Source organism: Bubalus bubalis, chromosome 21 (assembly GCF_019923935.1).
Source record: "Bubalus bubalis isolate 160015118507 breed Murrah chromosome 21, NDDB_SH_1, whole genome shotgun sequence".
Lineage (NCBI taxonomy): Eukaryota > Metazoa > Chordata > Mammalia > Artiodactyla > Bovidae > Bubalus > Bubalus bubalis.
This window is the reverse complement of record NC_059177.1, coordinates 33840128-33860293: the sequence shown is the minus strand read 5'-3', so window position 1 is coordinate 33860293 and position 20166 is coordinate 33840128. Positions and strand designations below refer to the sequence as shown.

Here is a 20166-nt window from a genome sequence, read left to right as displayed (position 1 = left end):
AGTAGTGAACCGTTTAGAATTACATGCCTCTGCTGTCACCTTTGATGGCAATAGTAATATCTTATAGAGCGCTTATTGCATGTTACACACATTATTCTTCTACATAATTTTTCCCCATTAAAATACTATAATTATAAGGCAGAGGTCCTATTTTCAGGACAATCAGGAACATATATGTGTGATCCAGCTTTAACTTCAAATTTATTTGGTGAATCTCTCAATTGTGCTGTTGATGCTTATCAATTTACACTGATAAGAACATAAACACTATGGAATTTTGCCAGATTCTTCTTGTTTTGCTCTCTCCAAACTATCTCAGTGATGTGCACACTTCCTTTCATATTCACTATTAACTACTTTCATTTTTATCAACTAGACTTGGTACCACCTCCTCCTCCAATACTATAAATTACTGTTCTGATCAAAAGTATCTATTAAACAACAAAAATCAGGGCTCTTCCTTCCACCAAAACTACTCACTGAGTAAGAGGAGGATTACTCATTCGTGCAGCAAATGAGGTGCTCTGTTAGTTCTCTAAATCCCCTTTTAGCTCTAAGCAGATCACAGGGAGGCCTTCCTGTGGCCACCTCATCTAAGGATTATCATGGGTATGCACTGGCCAAGGCACACATACAGCCACATCATTTTCAATTCAGTTTCATTTTCTTTAAAAACCACACTTCAAGTACCACAATGCCTTCTTTAAAAGGTGATATTCATTTCTGAATTTTAGTTTTCTTTTAAGCTTGCTTCACTGTTCATTTCTTTCCCTCCTTTAGCATTGGAAATCACCTTGTTAATTCCTCCAGAGCAAAAATCCTGTCTGACACAGTATACAAGCCCCAACCACAAAGTGGTGGCTAAATAAATGCTTATAAAACAAATCCATAGCTAAGAAGCCAATTAGTTAACTCCACATCTCTATGAAAATCTGAAAGATAAGTCCTCTTAGCTGTGCTCCACTTAAAGGGGTGGGAAGTAATCAGTTGGCTTCTTGAATTCCCTTAAGAAAGATTCTTCAACCTGGACTACGAGTGAGTCAGCACATTTGAGGAAATAATGGGGGAAATGAAGAGCAAAGACCAACCTGAACTTTACATTTCTTGCTCTTATTATCCAATCCCCAAACCACAAGAGTATAAAACAAAAATGACCCTTTCATGTAAAGATGTTGCAATACTAACTTTACTGAGTCTATTACCACAGTTCACTGAGGCACTCTCACCCAGGTGTAGGTCTAATGTTTTTCCACCATAAAAAACAATTTTGATAGTTCTTGAAAATAAAACCAATTTTTGTTTCTTAAAATATAAACTGCTCTCAGTTTCTACATTTAGCATCTGAAAAGTACAAATCCATTTCTTTCTAGAATGCAACTTCAAAGGAGAAAAGGGGCTCGCTCATCCTCTACAGCTGCATCCACTGTGCCTACAACATGTGGGTGACAATAAATATTTGTTGAAAGAAAGAATACATATATATTTCAATTGACATAATAAAGGAGGTGCATTTAAGCACCTGGGGGAACTCTGAAAGGGAGGTAAAACAACAAGTACTAGCTGAAGTACCTCACTTCTTACTCTTAAAAGAGCAAAGAAAATTGAAAAATTGAAATACAGAGCCTGCCTCTGTTTTGTACTCGCAAACTCTGCCACAGCTGCCTGGGCAATGCCAGTGAGCAGATGCTCTATTCTTTATTCTTTAATGGGAAACAACTGCTCTCCAAGGTTGCAACCAAAGAATGCACAGACACATCTTTCTAGTGTCCAGATTTGTACTGTACAACAGGGTAGCCACAACATGTGTCTTTCAAGCACCTGAAATGTGGTCAACGTGAAATGAGATGTCCTGGAGAAGTAATATATAAATCAGATTTGTGAGCATTAGCAACATCTATTTCTATTTCATTGACTATGCCAAAGCCTTTGACTATGTGGATCGCAATAAAATGTGGAAAATTCTGAGAGAGATGGGAATACCAGACCACCTGACCTGCCTCTTGGAAAAACCTGTATGCAGGTCAGGAAGCAACAGTTAGAACTGGACATGGAACAACAGACTGGTTTCAGATAGGAAAAGGAGTATGTCAAGGTTGTATATTGTCACCCTGCTTACTTAACTTATATGCAGAGTACATCATGAGAAATACTGGGCTGGAAGAAACACAACCTGGAATCAAGATTGCCAGGAGAAATATCAATAATCTCAGATATGCAGATGACACCACCCTTATGGCAGAAAGTGAAGAGGAACTAAAGAGCCTCTTGATGAAAGTGAAAGAGGACAGTGAAAAAAGGCTTAAAGCTCAACATTCAGAAAACTAAGATCATGGCATCTGGTCCCATCACTTCATGGCAGATAGATGGGGAAACAGTGTCTGATTTTATCTTGGGGGGGCTCCAAAATCACTGCAGATGGTGACTGCAGCCATGAAATTAAAAGACGCTTACTCTTTGGAAGGAAGTTATCACCAACCTCAGTCAGTCAGTTCAGTTCAGTCACTCAGTCATGTCCGACTCTTTGTGACCCCATGAATCGCAGCATGCCAGGCCTCCCTGTCCATGACCAACCTAGATAGCATATTCAAAAGCAGAGACATTACTTGCCAACAAAGGTCCATCTAGTCAAGGCTATGGTTTTTCCAGTGGTCATGTATGGATGTGAGAGTTGGACTGTGAAGAAGGCTGAGTGCCAAAGAATTGCTGCTTTTGAACTGTGGTGTTGGAGAAGACTCTTGAGGGTCCCTTGGACTGCAAGGAGATCCAACCAGTCCATCCTAAAGGAGATCAGTCCTGGGTGCTCATTAGAAGGACGGATATTGAAGCTGAAACTCCAATATTTTGGCCACCTGATGTGAAGAACTGACTCATTGGGAAAGACCCTGATGCTGGCAAAGACTGAGGGCAGGAGGAGAAGCAGATGACAGAGGATGAGATGGTTGGATGGCATCACCGACTTGGTGGACATGGGTTTGGGTGGACTCCGGGAGTTGGTGATGGACAGGGAGGCCTGGTGTGCTGCGCTTCATGGGGTTGCAAAGAGTCGAACATGACTGAGCGACTGAACTGAACTCAACCGAGCACAAGAAAAGAATATAAAAAAAACCCCTTGAAAACTGTTTTATATTACTTATATTTTGAAATGATAGTATTTTGGATATACTGGGGTAAACAAAATATATTATTAAAGTTTGTTTCACCTATTTATTTTTATCTTTACTAAGGTGACTTAGAAAATTTAACAATATTTGTGGGGCTCAAATTTTTAATGGATGGTGCTTATCCAGACCAACAACAAGAGAGTCTACATGGCTCTAAAGGAATGCTCACTGAAAACATCAAAGTCTGAGTCCTCATTTCTCAATCCATAACTAGGGAAACGAACTAGATTTTCTACCACGTACTAGTGTGCAGTCCCCTTATTGTTGTTGTTTAGCTGGTAAGTCGTGTCCGACTTTTGTGAAACCCCACGGACTGTAGCCTGCCAGGCTCCTCTGTCCATGGGATCGCCCAGGCAAGAATACTGGAATGAACTGCCATTTCCTACTCTAGGGCATCTTCCCAATCCAGGGACCAAACCCACTTCTCCTGTGCCTCCTGCACTGGCAGGTGGATTCTTTACCACTCAGACACCAGGGAAGCTCCATGCAGTCTCCCTTAAAGGCTTCCTTAAAGGCTCTAAATAGCTTTGGGAGGTAAACATATTAGCCTTGATTTACAAACTAACAAAATGAGGCACAGAAAAGAAAAAGTACTTATGCAAAGTTATAGAGCTGATAAATCAAAGGGCAAAACATTGAACCAAATTCAGCAGGATTTCGAAATGCAGATTCTTCCCTTTCTCTCCTCCAGTCACTCAGACGGAACTTTCCCCATGTTCTCAGAGGCTTAATGAAGGATGCCAACTGTCTTTCCTGACTCACCCTCCAACAGGCTTCTCTTTGACACTTTATACCTTTCAACCAATTTTCTCACAGCCACTAAACCACAGATAAGAGAACTAGGTGAAATGGTGGCTGAGAAACATGGAAAAATTACTATAGAGTGGTACCACATATGTTTCTGTCTCATGTCAAAGAATAAAGCTTTCTTAATTGGGCATTTTGCCCTTACAACTCAAAGTTCTCCACTGTACCTGTCACTGTTACTATAACCTGCAACTGAGAAATTTAACTAGTGGGAAACCACTACCTGTGAATTCACTAATTTGGCCAAGCATATTTCACCCATTATGAATTAGCTTACTTAGTCTCTTAGCAGCCTCCAGAGCTTCATTGGCAGTGTCGGCAACAAAGAATCTTTGAACTTTCACTCCGTTGTCAGACATTAATTTCTTACTCTGGTATTCCTGCAGGTTCAGCCATCTTCTGGATGTTAATTGAACCACCTAGAGAAATTGGGGAAGAGAGATAAGAAGTTTTAAAACAGAAAGAAAAGTAACAGTCAACCGGTAGGGCCAGTCTAATAGGTACCCTCAAACATGAGTTAGCAACAGAAATCTTAGAAGCAAAAAATATATATATAAAATGAATTCTCCATGCTTAATTGTTTTTCTAATCAAAACTTTTAAGGACAACTACACACACACCCAAATAAATAAGGTCTAAATTTAGTTAATAGGGGAGCTTCAGTCATAGCTCAGTCAAGGCCAATTTCCTAATTTTGATATTAGAGTTAAACTATGTAAGATGTCAACACAAGGGGACACTGGGTGAAGAGGACACTAGTTCTGCAGCTGCCTGTGAGTCCATAAGGACTTTATTTTAAAATTACCTTTAAAACTGTTAAGGACTCTGTTGTACAGCATATGCTTTTCCCTGTCTCCACTCCAAACAAAGTTCACAGCATTAAATAACTATATACATCATTAAACATTAAGGTAACTCAGGAAATTTGTTTTAACTCTTTGAGGTCAATGGGCCACAGACTAATCCATTTCTTTATTGTGGTTTTTAATGGATTCCATTACATGTTTAATGAGATTATCTCCAACTCACCAAAGCTGAGTATAGTAACCTGAAATAGTCACCATTAATTAAGTTACTAATTCCTAAAAACTGCAATTTGTATATTAAAGTAACTGCTTAAGAATCATGTGAAAGTTGTCTTCCATTATGCATTGATCAGTAAGCTTTCATTTGTACTGAAAGAAAAGGATCAAAGGATAGAATGACATGAAAAAACTCTTCTCATTCTATCCAATAAGATCAATAACATTATCTATTAAATTCATGACAGTGAAGTGAAAGTTGAAGTCACTCAGTAGTGTCCGACTCTTAGCAACCCCATGGGCTATACAGTCCTTGGGATTCTCCAGGCCAGAATACTGGAGTGGGTAGCCTTTCCCTTCTCCAAGAGATCTTCCCAAACCAGAGAAAGAACCCAGGTCTCCTGCACTGCAGGCAGATTCTTTACCAGATGAGCCACAAGGGAAACCTAAGAACACTGGCATGGGTAGCCTATCCCTTATCCAGTGGATCTTCCCGATCCAGGAGTTGAACCGGGGTCTCCTGCATTGCAGGCGGATTCTTTACCAACTGAGCTATCAGGGAAGCCCATTAAATTCTAAGACTTGTTTTTAAAAGAAAAGAAAAAATAAACACACTTAGTTTCATTTCTATCCATGGGCTATGATACAAAGGAACCACTGTTCACAGGAGGTAAGATAACAATGCCATTAATACACAAACCAACCAAAAAATAAATCACACAACTGGATCACAAGACTGGTGGTGGAAGATCACCTGACACGCTTCCTAGAAACACCAGGCAAGGGCCTCAGTGAATGACTGAGCAACATCACACAGACCACAAACTGAGGTCCACAGGGCTTTACCACGTGGAGCCAGTAGCTTTCAAGACCTCTAATATGTCCTTAAAATGGCATGTTCTTCTGGCATCTCCAAGCTACAATGCGCTCATGAAGCTCTTCTGGATGGGAGGCATTCCAAAAAGACTCCAGAACCTTACAGCAAGACTGGGTTCTACTCAAGGGCAGAGTGTGTCTTCAACTTCTTTGTATCTGTATGAAGAATGTGATGGTGCTTGGCATACAGAAGAAATTGAAAAAATACCAGTAAGATAGCCAAATGAATAAATTCTGCCTTTTGTCTTTTGGCCCCTGATACAGATAATTTTCATTTCCAGAAACTGACTTGCTCTAAAAAAAGTAAAACTCCTTCAGATCTAAAATAAGCATAACATAATTTATACACACTTGTAAAAAATTCACATTTCAACATGATCAAGCCTCAAGCTGTCTCTTTGTTCCATCCTTATAAATACTGGTAATGATGTTATTAAAACTGAAGTTGCCTGCACTACTTCTTTAGAAACAGAAAATGCTAAGTTAAAAATAAACTACTAGACATAATGCTCACATTTACTGTATATAATTTGTTAATTATATATAATTTGTTAATCTTACTTCTGAATTTTTAAATCTTGATGAAACATTAGTAATTTGAAAAACACAATTCAAAAATTAATGTACTTGTTGACTTAGCAGTCTTAACAGCACCTCATGTAACATGACAAAAAAAAAAAAAAAAAAATTCAAGCTTAAGGCATTTAGTAAAAGTCCCCTAAAGAAAGAAACGATTGAACATTAGTAATGTGCCATATTCTGGGACCACTTTTAAAAGGTAAATTAGGGAAGGATCAATACATTAAGTCTAAGTTGACATACCAATTTAAAGCCATTAACAAAGAAGAAAAGAAATACTGTTTGCAAAGAACATTTGAGAGAGACTAAAAACAGCCAGTGTGGTTGTGGTCAATTTCTTTTCATCAGAACATTCGCTGTATTAATTTTAGATATGTTAATGCAATCTGCTGCAAACTAATTGCAATTGATCCGGAGACCAGCTTCATAGACATATAATACATATTGACGGTTTCTGCATTGACTCAAAATGAAAAGTTGTTTAGAGTCTGTGGCTCTTAAATTGAAAACCAACAGTGACCACAGTTCTGAAGCCACTGCTGATATTCAAGCCATCACTTCACAAAGTGATCATCTTACAGAATAATGACCTGAGGGCCTCTGTCTTGCTCTAAAACTTCATTAACTCAACTTCATTAATTAAGAATCTGTGATATGTCTAGAGACAAACAAGTTGAGTCTACTTTAGCATTTTCATGAGAAGAAAAAAGAAGAGAAACAGTTTCTAAGTAGAAGGATGTTGTAAAGAATGTTGGAAATGTAATCAACTGCTAAATAATAACAATAATAATAATAATAATGGTTACACCTATTACTGACTGAGCATGTTCTATGGGTTAGACATTTTAAGTATTCATATTATCTAATGGCCAAAAAATCATGAAAAGTCAAGTATTATTATCTCTGTACTTACCATTAATGCTAACTAACAAATATTCCAAACTGTCCTCCCACCAGGCACTTCCTTGCCTTAGCTGAAGTTAGGTGAGGCCATCCAACTAGTTGCAGGTAATAAGGCATGAGTACATATGGTACATGACACATCAGGTCCAGCATCTGATTATCAACCCGCTACCCATCCAGGCTCTCTCTCATGACCTGGAGATTGTCAGTATTCGAGATGGCAGCTGATCTATGAGCTAGGGGTTAGAGAAAGGACTGACCATCCCCAGGTGGATCACAATGAATGTGCAGTGAAAAATAAACCTTTGTGGACTTTTAGCCATTGACATTTAGCTATTTGCTGTTGCTGCAGAACTTAGCCCATCTATAGCACCTAACTTGTCCTAATAAAAACCATCTTACCAGTTAGGAAACCCAGGCCCCACTGCCCCAATATCACAGATGCCTATAACACAGCAAAGCTTCTCTGATCAATGGTACTGACTGACTATATAATACTGTTGATGCCCTGTGACTATATTCTAGCTCCACATTCTCAGAAGCCTCTTGGTAATAAAGACTGAGATTGGTATAAGCAGGATCATATTCCTGTCTTCAAAAGGCCAAAAATCTACCAGAAATAAGAGCCTCATGAAATGCTGGCACAGTGCATGTAAGGAAAAATGTAGCTGCTCCAGGTTTTGGCAGTAAGGGAAGAGAAGGTATGAGTGGATGCTGACCTAAGACTCTAAAATGGTGTAAGTAGTTTATTTAGAATCCTAAGAGGAATGACCTGTTAAAACCCTATACTATTATCTTCAATGAAGAAGTCAAGAATCTCCGAGGGAATCTATGAACTCTGGAATGTAACGGAAGAGAGTTTAAAGATCATGTTGACCTCGTGCCTTTTAGTTGTTTCTGCCTGCTTGTCTTCAAATTTGCCTGTTTGCCTTCAAATCACTTCCTGTACTCTTTGCAACTGTGTCTGTGTGCACACTCAGTCGTGTCCAACTCTCTGCAGCCCCATGGACTGCAGCCCAACAGTTTCCTTTGTCCATGGAATTTAAAAGGCAAGAATGCTAGACTGGGTTGCCATTTCTTTCTCCAGTGGATCTTTCTGACCGAGGGATTGAACCTGTGTCTCCTGCATTGGCAAGTGGATTCCTCACTGTTGAGCCACTAGAGAAGCCTTACTGAGGTCCAGCCTCCTCATTTTGTATTCAAAAACTTGAGACCTAAAGATAGGAAGTAATGTGCCCAGAAACCCTACTGTGAAAGGGACTAATTTCAGTGTTCTTTCCTTCTTTCATACAGATTTTGGCAAAGTGACCACATCAGGGACAGCATCATATTCTCAAAACAGCTGAAGTGGGTGGGCACCTGGGTTTGGTTTCCTTCCGGATTTCTGTTGCTCCCTTCCCTTCCACATTTCTTTGACAAAGCAAGCATTTCTAAGCTTGGAGGGGAAGGGGAAAATACAACTTAAAAGAAAAGCACTACATAAAGACTTAAGGGCCTATGGGAATAAGGGAGCAGAGGCAGAAGAAAAAGAATGAAAAATGAGGGAAAGGACAAAGAGAACCAAGAGATAAAAAGACAATGACTAAGCAGGCAAAAATTCATGAGAAAACTCAAAGCACAAAATTAGACAGCTACACAGAAAAAAAAAAAAAAAAAATGACACGATCAAGAAAGCATCTTTCCCCATGGTTTTAAAATTAGAAGTGTAGAGACTACTGAAATAACACCATGGGAGGAAAAACAAAAAACAATAAAGGGGGTTAGAAAGAAATGTCACTGAGCTGGGTGCCCCATCCTCAAAGAGAGAACACACGAGCCACATCTGCCCATGGGCTCTCCACACGCCCTGTCTTTCTTCAGCCTGACCATCCATAGTCCTGCTTCACTCAGGAAGGCAGCACAACAGAGACTGAGAAAGAGCCAAAAACTCACTGCTAACCAGGAAAACAGAATCTACAACAAAAAGGAGAGGCCATTTTGCCAAAAGTAACAAAGATGCCATTTGATAGGGGAAAACAATGAAGGTCTGATAATGTCATTGTTGATCAAACACCAGAGTGACCAACTCCGAAAACAATGTTGACAGCACTGATGGCAGTAACCAAAACACCCACATTCTCTGAACTGGGAAGTCTACTTCTTGAGTGTTTAAACTAGCAGAACACTCACATGTGTACCTGAGATACATAAAAGGTTCTTCTGTGTAGTGGTGTACATAATAAAGAGTTTAGCTGAAAGTGATCTAAATGCTCATCAAATAGGAGACTAGTCTTGAGAAATTTGTATGCAGGTCAGGAAGCAACAGTTAGAACTGGACATGGAACAACAGACTGGTTCCAAATAGGAAAAGGAGTTCGTCAAGGCTGTATATTGTCACCCTGCTTATTTAACTTATATGCAGAGTACATCATGAGAAATGCTGGACGGGAAGAAACACAAACTGGAATCAAGATTGCCAGGAGATATATCAATAACCTCAGATAATGCAGATGATACCACCCTTATGGCAGAAAGTGAAGAGGAACTCAAAAACCTCTTGATGAAAGTGAAAGTGGAGAGTGAAAAAGTTGGCTTAAAGCTCAATATTCAGAAAACTAAGATCATGGCATCTGGTCCCACCACTTCATGGGAAATAGATGGGGAAACAGTGGAAACAGTGTCAGACTTTATTTTTCTGGGCTCCAAAATCACTGCAGATGGTGACTGCAGCCATGAAATTAAAAGACACTTACTCCTTGGAAGGAAAGTTATGACCAACCTAGATAGCATACTCAAAAGCAGAGACATTACTTTGCCAACAAAGGTTTGTCTAGTCAAGGCTATGGTTTTTCCTGTGGTCATGTATGGATGTGAAGAAGGCTGAGCGCCGAAGAATTGATGCTTTTGAACTGTGGTGCTGGAGAAGACTTTTGAGAATCCCTTGGACTGCAAGGAGATCCAACCAGTCCATTCTAAAGGAGATCAGCCCTGGGATTTCTTTGGAAGGAATCATGCTAAAGCTGAAACTCCAGTACTTTGGCCACCTCATGAGAAGAGTTGACTCATTGGAAAAGACTCTGATGCTGGGAGGGATTGGGGACAGGAGGAGACGGGGACGACAGAGGATGAGATGGCTGGATGGCATCACTGACTCGATGGACGTGAGTCTCAGTGAACTCCGGGAGTTGGTGATGGGAAGGGAGGCCTGGTGTGCTGCAATTCATGGGGTCGCAAAGAGTCGGACACGACTGAGTGACTGATCTGATCTGATAATTTAAAACAAACAAAAACTTTATTATTTGTGGAATGAAAATCAATTTACTCAAAAACACTGAGAGGAAGTCCTTAAACCTAGGCTTTAACCCAAATGTATAACCCTGAGTCTATTAACTGGCCTAGACAATGAAGTGTTTGCTTGCTTACTTAAATGTAGCAGGGTTTTTTCAAGTGAGGTGTGAAACTGGGGTGGGAGAGCAAACGCTTGCTTTCTCTGTGACACAGAACTACCACTTCTAACACATACGCCTGCTATTAGGCAGGAAGAGGCTCTTAAACCTCATTTTGAGCTCTCAAAAGCATTGATAAGAGTGGAATACAAACAAGGAATTAGCTATAAACTCGAAAGAAAATACATTTCCCTCTCATTACAGGCAAGGAAGGCAGATGCTCGGTGGGCTATGGCAGGCCAAGAGTTGGTATTATTTGCTATATTTTCATTTTTGCCAATGTTATTCTGTATGCAAATTAGGACCCATAAATCTACCTTAGTCACGTTACCTAGGAAATACTAGGCTTCAAATAAACGTGTTGGTGCAAATGAAAAGACAGATATAACTTGATATGTCTCAGTAAGAGTACCATAAAGAAAAAGGTCTGCTTGCTTAAAACAGACTCTGATGAAGTAGCAACTTCACTGATGCCCTGGAAAAGAGATTGTTTATAACTCTTAATAACCTGTTTATAATATAATATAATCATAACATAATCATAACAATAATAATAATAGCACTTTTCTATTTAGCCTTTTATGTGATAATGCCAGCAGGTCAACTCCTGCTTCACAAAGAAAACACGCTAAAGAAACAGATAAAGAAGAGCAGCGTCATGATTTGAAGCCTAAGCCTATGGAAAGGACAGAATAATGTCAGAAGAAAGAGCAGGAAAGGGAGTACCAAGATTCTGTTATATTTACTGTGTGTTCAAGCTAAAGTGTGGGGCCTTCATGTGGGTAACCTTTGAAAATATAGCATCCTTTCTGTCCAGAACTGGCCACGTGCCATTCACGTTATTCCCATTTTGCACACTGTAAGGAAGTTAATTAACCAATTAACAAGTCGCCTGTGGCTGAGTCTCTGAACTCTAAAAGGGGTACAGAGGAAAGCTACCCTCTATGGATGAGAGAAATAGCAGCTGAAATGAGGTTCCTCATTTACAAGGGAGAAAACGAACAGGCCCATCCTTATAGGTTGCTGTAGGGAACTTTAGTACTTTGGCCACCTCATGCGAAGAGTTGACTCATTGGAAAAGACTCTGATGCTGGGAGGGATTGGGGGCAGGAAGAGAAGGGGATGACAGAGGATGAGATGGCTGGATGGCATCACCAACTCGATGGACGTGAGTTTGAGTGAACTCCGAGAGATGGTGATGGACAGGGAGGCCTGGCGTGCTGCGATTCATGGAGTCGCAGAGAGTCGGACACGACTGAGCGACTGAACTGAACTGAACTGAGGGACTAAAAACAAATCAATTAGAACAATGCCCAGTGTATCATAAGCACCAAAAAGAGGTTAGCTACTATTATTTAATGTAGAAAAACAAATCAGGAGAAAAGGGTGACAAGGAGACATTGAGGAATCATTAGAATAAAAATAGTAGGTGATCATATAAACAATAAAGATGGGGAACATGTGTGTCTGAAGCAGGATCCTGGAGCAACACCACCCCATTGTGTGTGGGGACAGTGGGCAGGACATGGATTGCTTCTGGGGGGAGGAGGAGATTACCAGTTAGAGGGGAATGGACATCAGGTGGGCTCTTTAGTTACCACGGAAACCAGAGAGGGGCATGCTCCTTACTACCCCTTTGATAAGAACAATCAATAGCTGGGACATGGGGCAAGTTCACAGAAAGGTCAGTCAAGAGAGTAGGGTGTAGGTGAAGCAGGCACTGGTCGGACAGGGGATGGACAGAAAGCAAGAGAACAGCCATCTTGAGTGGCCTGGCCACACAGTGATCAAGAGAAGTAAAACTTGAACTCTTCTTTACAATAAACTATTAGATGAGGATCAGAATAGGAGCCTGAGGCTATTCACGCCTCACTTACAATACATCTCTGATAGTACATCTTCTTTAAGGCCCACAGTAAGGGGGGCAGCAACTGTTACAAAAATAAAATAATCTACCAGGGAAGAATTCAAAGCTGCCCTTTCAGACTCTCCGGACACTGGATCACAGCCGGATGCTATTTTAGATTTAATTCTTCTTTGAGTACCTCGACAAAGTATTATATTTTAAGACTACACCAAATACTAGCTGGCAATTGTTAAGTGCCACGAAGCTACAGAAACTGTATTAGATACTAGAAAAGTGTTATGTCAATTAATTCTCACAACCACTCTACAAGGAAACAAACTAGCAGAAGCCCATTTTACACATGAGCAAGTGAAGGCTCAGGAAAGCTAAGTGGTTACGGGCAAAGCCGCATTCTAGTCCAGGATTGTGTGTGTCAGACTCCAGAGTCTGTGCTCTTTAGTAAGGCAGAAATCCTGAATGGCCTCCTAGCCCACAAAAGTGGGTCCTGGGCAGTGAAATAAACTGGGGTGAGAGAAGCGGGAGGTTCTGTTTTGTGGATTTCACTGTAGAACAGTACTGAGCTGAACTGGAAAGGAGGTTCAAGGGAAAAATGAGAAGCTCTGAATAAGAGAGAGGTTCCTGAATGGATTTCACTAAGTCAAAAGAATTAAGATGCTCAAAGATACTGCTTCATTCTTTTTATCCTAGGTTCAGCAGAAAAGCAGCACTTTTTTTAAGGAGCAAAGAAATGTAAAACTCTTTGCAGTAAGGACAGATGTCCAAAGGGGGCTTCAGTCCATAACTCCACACTGCTGCTCTGCCAGCAGCAAGAAAGAGAAAAAATACAACCCCCCAAAACATTAGCATATTAACACAACAGCAGAAACAAATGTATAAAAGGCTCTAAATATCCTGAGAAGCAGTGTTTCAAAATTCCTGCCTATTCCCTGGTGAAGAGTATGCCAGCTTGATTATGTTTTGAAGGAAAATCACCTTAAGTTTACACTGTGAACAAAAGTGGGCAAGATTTATTTATACAGAGAAAGAAAACAAATTAGGTAGCATAAACATATGCTTGCATTTTAACTCCTACCAAAGAATTAGGCAGAAGCTATACCTTCTTCATTTATTCAACAATTTTCCACTGGACTTTAAAATGCGGCGGTAACTATGCTTGGCAACCAAGATCAACAGTACAGGCATGTTTTTTGCCATCACAGAGTTTGCATCCTAAGACAGGAAGCAAGGAAGAAAGACATGAGCACATAAATGAAGAGTATAATTACAAAGAAGCTTATGAAGGAAATAAAATATGCATAACAAATGATGGAGGCCAACTGCAGATTGAGCAGTCACCTCTGAGGAAATGTCATCCATGCAAAAACCTAAAGTCAGAAAGCAGGGAGACATGTGAAGTAACCATGAGAATTCAAGCAGACTGTTCTGACGCAGGAAAGGCTCAGTATGACCAGAACAAGGGGGAATCCTGAAAGGGATAAGGGTGGAAAGGTGAGCAGGGACCAGGCCATGCAGGTGCTTTTAAGCTACAGAGTAGAGTTGAGATTATTTTCACTCACAGTTAGGATGAGAAGATCAAATTCACATTTTAGAAAAGTCACTGTGTCTTCTGTTTAACAGAACGAAACCAATTATAAGAGAGCAATATTAAACCAGAATAGAGCCTGCAAACTTTTTCTGTAAATAACCAAATAGTAAATACTATAGGCTTGGAGGCTAGATAGTCTCAGTTGCAACTATTTAACTCTGCTTTTGTAGCACAAGCAGACTTATTAGATAATACATAAATAAATGGGCAGGACTGTGTTCCAATAAATCTTTATTTACAAAAACGATGTGGCTAGCAGGCCACAGTTTGTAGAATCCTCAACTAGACCAGAGAGAAGGTGGTGGAGATGGAAACAGAAATGGAGGGCAGAATTTGGTAATTAAGCAAAGCTTCCTCATGGATTACATGTGGGGAATAAAGTAAAAATACATCTAGTATTAGACACACACATGCACCCAACACACACACTTTACAAGGTTCATTCATTAAGCCTGGTGAGTTTTATGTACCTGCTACTCTTAAAAAAGCATTTCTTTAGAAACAATCTTAACTTTGGACTTTTTTGCCCAAACTGGCCTTTGCATTACACTTAATTATTGACACTTCTGTACATCATTTTACAACATCAGAGCTGCTGGGTCTTTGATCTTATAAACTTCCTTACCTCCCACAGTATCCCCCACCTATTTAACCTCCCACAATCTGCTCCCCCTAGAAGTCCTTTTCCTTCATCCTATCACTCCCCTACAAATTTATTGTTCCGTTAAGATGCTATAAAAGCCTGAGTTCTGATCACCTCTTTAAGTTACTCATCACTGAGTGCTGCCATGTGTGTGCACACTGCACCTGTTTTTCTCTTTTTTTTCTCAGCCTAATTTGAAGGAACCCAGACAATGAACCGAAGATGGGCAGAGGAAAAGTTTTTCCCTCTGCAACAATGTGAGTTAACATATCAAAACAGTTTAAAAAATGGCATGCCAAGTTTAGAACAGTGACTAGGTTAGACAGTCAGAGAGAGATATTAGTTTGGGCAAAGGGCACCAAGAGACTTCAACAGTATCAAGTACACTTTATGACCTTTATTTAAACATTGTATGCGTATGTGATCAATCATGTCCAACTCTTTGCAACACCATGAACTGTAGCCCGCCAAGAGCCTCTGTACACAGAAATTTTCCTGGCAAGAATACTGGAGTGTGTTGCCACTTCCTTCTCCCATCTTCCTGACCCAGGAATCGAACCTGTGTCTCCTGCCTTTGCAGGCAGATTCTTTACCACAGTGCCACCTGGTAAGCCCATTTAAACATTGTCTGAGCAAATATAAAAAGAAAGCAGCATTTGAAACTTCTTCATATTGGACACACATATGACTTGATAGTAATCTCATCATTACCCATTTTTAAAATACAGTTATGTACTTAACACAATAAATTTAATAACTATGCCTAATTCCATGAGTTAAGATGGATTTATTAATCAATAAAATACAAGACAGCAAGCCAGAAAAAATCTTCAACAGAAGAAGTAAAAAATCAGATCTAAAAGAAATCTGGGATCATGCTGTGCCAATAGCTCACACTGTACATGAGTAACTGAGCTCTGGAGGACTTCCTACCCCCGCTGCCAAGCTGTCACAGCCTGATCAAGCCAGCATGAAGCATCCACCCGCGTGCTCAGGCCCTTCCAGCACACCAGCACTACAGCTGTGCAGAACAGGTGAGCTTAGGGCAGAAGGGGAGGACACAGCTTTTCATCCATGAACTGTCTCAGGGCTGTGCCAGGTGGCTTGCTTTTATGTCAGGTTCACATTCATAAAACTTGTGTTTCTGCTCATCACTAGCATGAGTGAGTAACTCTAGAATTTCCTGAAAATCAGGTCTCTGTTTCACCTCATAAAAAGTGTGTGTGTGAGAGAGAGATATATACTTCACTCATGCAATTGAGTCTCTCTGGTAGTCTCTGTGGCTTTGGGGTTCCAAGAATAGTCTTCATGCAAAGTGCTCACTGGAAAACAAAATTCAGAACAGTGGAGTAATACAACAGCCAGTGCTCAACCTTGTATTCTGGGGCCATTAATTGCTCAGCTAATCCCAGTCAATCATTTTATGCATCTACACATGCCACCAGAGGAGATTACATGTAATACTCAGAGAAGAGAAAATGCTAGATACTTTTCTTCAGCAACCTTGCCCAAAGGTGTGAGAAGACTGTTTTCAAGAACTCCACCTCAAATGAGCTTGTGACACTGAGTAAGTAAAGCAGAGATATTAGTGAAGCAGAACACCAAATCTTCCAGGGTTGCTGGGAGGATATAAACACAGAAGGTCTGTGAAGGTGTTTTGTTACATGTGTTCAGCATGGCCATTACCATGAGTCACAAGTGTCAACTCAGTGCATCAGATTCAGCTCCCCAATAGAGCCCTGCCACCTTCCCCACTCCATTCCCTTCATTTCCCAATTTGTCAGCTCTCCTTAAATTATTCCCTGAAGTCCTTTCCAATAAATTCAGTAGAAAGCTTGCAAGGGGCCAACTTTATTTCAATCAACCCACTTGTGCTCCTTCTAACACATGTATACCTGTGGCGGATTCATTTTGATATTTGGCAAAACTAATACAGTTATGTAAAGTTTAAAAATAAAATAAAACTAAAAAAAAAAAAAGAAAAAAAAATCTAATAGCACTTAATAGTTTAGGATACATTTGAGTTTAATGGGATTTACCTGATAGAAATAGACTTCTCATGGCTTCTTTATAGAAGCAACTTTGAGTGACCTAGCTAACTCAATCTCACAAGTTCACCTGTCACCCTGGCACACTTAAGAAATGACTCAGGGAATAGTAAATGATCAACCTTTGCTGGGGAAATTCCTGAGATCGTCTGACATTTTGAAGTTTTGCTGTACAGAATGATAATTGGTGTCTGCAAGGTTCCAAGTGCATTATTTGTGTTTAGAAGGAGACTTCATTCTTGTTGATGAATGAAATACTACTACTCTGGGGAGTGAGATCTTAGAATTGTCTGTTAAGAAAGTTATCAACATATACAGTGTCCCTTTCTTCATGTTTCCACTGGCAGAATTCCCACTTATAGGAGAAACTACAGTCTCAAGTGTTAAATCTGATTGCCCAATATCCCATATAAATGTCCTACTTAGAAAAATAGACACCAGATCTTTTGATTCATATTAGTCATCTCTTGCAATAATCTGAGTTTCTTTAGTCAAAGTTGGAAAGGCAGAGATTGCTAAATTTTACATATATCTGTATAAATAACCCACAGAAGTGAATCTTCAAGGCAAGCTTTCAGAAAATTAGATAACATGAAAATGAAACTTCAAAATAATTCCTGAAAAGAGAATTTATCCCACAGCATAGGATACGTGACATTCACTTTGTTCCAGAAAACTTTTGAAAGAAATACTGTCATTCATTTGAAAAGTATGTCGTGATGATAGAAAAACCTGAAAAGCACACACAGACGGAAGGACTCGCAAAATAGACAATGTGACACTCAATATCTGAGCAGCAAAGAAAATAATATTCTAATCATTCTATATCCTCTTAAAATTGAGGGATTCAAAAGAACCTAAGAAATCTCAAGAAAGTTTAATCCTGATTATTTTTATTTCAAGAACCTAGAGTGAAATGTTATACAATATTACTACAAATAAACACCTGGTCCAAACTAAAATTTAACAGAGAAAATGAGAAATAAAACTACAAAATATGATGTACTGCTTGGTAATGTTGTGATGAAGGGTTCAGGAGCTGACAGTGAGAAATAGGCTTAAAAGGGTGAAGCTAAAGATCTGGTGGTCCATCTTTGCCCTACCGATCATTGGTAGATGACTTTTCACCTTCTTTACTTAAGTTAAATAAAATTATCAACCATTACAATCTTACAAGGCTGTAGAAAAAAGAAAAAAAATGAACAACATCTATTTTCATTCCTTTTCAATCTGGTCTGGGATCAAGAAACAACACAGAAAGGCAAGAAATGAGAAGATGGTGCTCCATTACTTTCCACGTGGCCAGATTCAGCCAGCATCCAATGGCTATCCCAGGATTAACAGCCTAAATAACTCGCCCTTGGGACTTCCCTGGTGGTCCAATGGCTAAGACTTAGAGCTCCCAATGCAGGAGGCCCAGGTTCAATCCTTGGTCTGGGAAGTAGATCCTATATACTGCAACTAAGACCCAGTACATCCCAATAAATAAATATCAAAAAGAGATAATAATAACTCCTTTCCCTTGTTGGCTGCCAAGCTCTTTTCTGGAGGACCTCCTCCTTTGTCTCTAGTGGAGGACACTCCCCGCAGATCTGTGGATATCTGTGATTTCCACAGATCCTGCCATCTTTGAGGCACCTGACCTTCCCAAGGCAGAGGAAACACCCAAAGGAAATACTGCCAAAATGATGGCTGGGAAGTGACCTGCCACCTTAAGACCAAGTCCCCTCCCAAAAGCAATCAGACTGGTAAGCATTACCTACTCTACAAGGTTAGAACAAAAGCTAAACAGAGTAGGGACACAGAAAGGAAGAACACAAGATTGAGCCAAAATGTCTAAACAAAACAGTCATAGCAGCACTGGAGAAAATAATAGTGAAGAAAGGAGTACCTTGGTAGACCAGAAGTTGAGAAAAATCCCTGAAGAATGTCAGGCAAACAGGAACTAGACTGAAATAGAATCCCACATCTAAAACAACTAGGATAGGAATTGTACCAGAAGTGGAAGTAACGGGTTACACTTTAAACTTGAAGGCTGGTACACAGGGAGCACAGGAGGGGCCAAGGCAACCATTAGGGTAACTTAACTGATGTCAGGTAGTACAAGATATGTGAGACAAAAAGTGGTGTTTTGGGGCACCTGGGCCCAAGGGCTGACACAGTGGCCCAGGTGCCCCCTGACACCTTGGGAAAAGGCTGGTTACTGACACGTTCCATGGGACGACATGCTCGGCCCCTCCCCCACAGTCACTGACAGCAGGATGCTGTAAGAACAAAGTCAGTAATAAACAGTGGAAGCCCACCAACATCAGGAAAGAGAAACAAAGAGAAGAACAAATATCTGAGAGAAAAAAAATCATATAGAACAAAGCATAAAACTGTGCCTTAAAAAAATAATACATCAGACATGTCACAGAATAATGTAGTAATTAAAAAATTTATCTAAAGATCTTGAAATTTTTTAATTGATCAGTGGAAAAAAAAACAGGCAAGAAGAGATCCGTTGAAAGTAAATATTTTCAGAAGATAAAAGAGTGAACTAGAAATTGGTGGAGAGAAGTTCATGGTCAAGTATCTGCGAAATACACCATTTTACTTCATTACTTACAAATTCTCAACACAAATTATCTTATTAAAGGTTCTGAGAAGCCCAATCATTTAAAAAATATGCATATTTAGATATATTTCACAGTTTTCCCCAAACCAATTTTCACTTGACATTTGCTTTAGATCCCATGAACTAGCTACTCCCTTAAGAAATGGCATAGATTGCAAAGAAATTCAAGTACACAACTAACCATAATATCAGATTGAAGGAAACAGGAGTTGTTTCACCTTTGTGTGAAAGTACATATTTGTTTTTTTGGGTATTTCCACTTATCTTATTGTTCTGCACAACCTCTTTGGGATTCAGTGCAGAACAAGGGCCCACACTTCAGCCTTATCACTATGTGTCAGTTATTAAGCTATTTTTTAATCAGTTCTGAAACCTCCCGTCTAGATGCCCACCACTCTGCTAACTGAAACTGTGCAAATCACTTTCTCCTTTACCAGCCGGCTTCCCATTATGTTCTGCCAATACATGGTACCACTGCAAGACAAGAAGGCTGGAGGATGGAGAAAGTATCTGCTCCTTTCAGGATATGATATTCCTTCATGAGAGCTCCAAGTCACAGCTCTTCACCCTGGCAGAATCAGTTGGTTCCAAGAGCACCTGCTTTCAGTTTACAAGGTTCTGCCTATATGCCTA

At 39.9% G+C, this 20166-nt stretch overlaps 1 protein-coding gene across 3 annotated transcripts in view; it reads right to left on the bottom strand.

Moving 5' to 3' along the window:
- The window catches only part of SUCLG2 (succinate-CoA ligase GDP-forming subunit beta), a 341482-nt gene that overhangs the window by 272256 nt on the left and 49060 nt on the right, over window positions 1-20166 (bottom strand). For all 3 annotated transcript variants that reach the window (XM_044933774.1, XM_006070058.4, XM_025273081.2), the window contains exon 2: window positions 4246-4387. In XM_044933774.1, the coding sequence (XP_044789709.1) occupies window positions 4246-4387 (142 nt within the window). The remainder of the gene's footprint in view (window positions 1-4245; window positions 4388-20166) is intronic.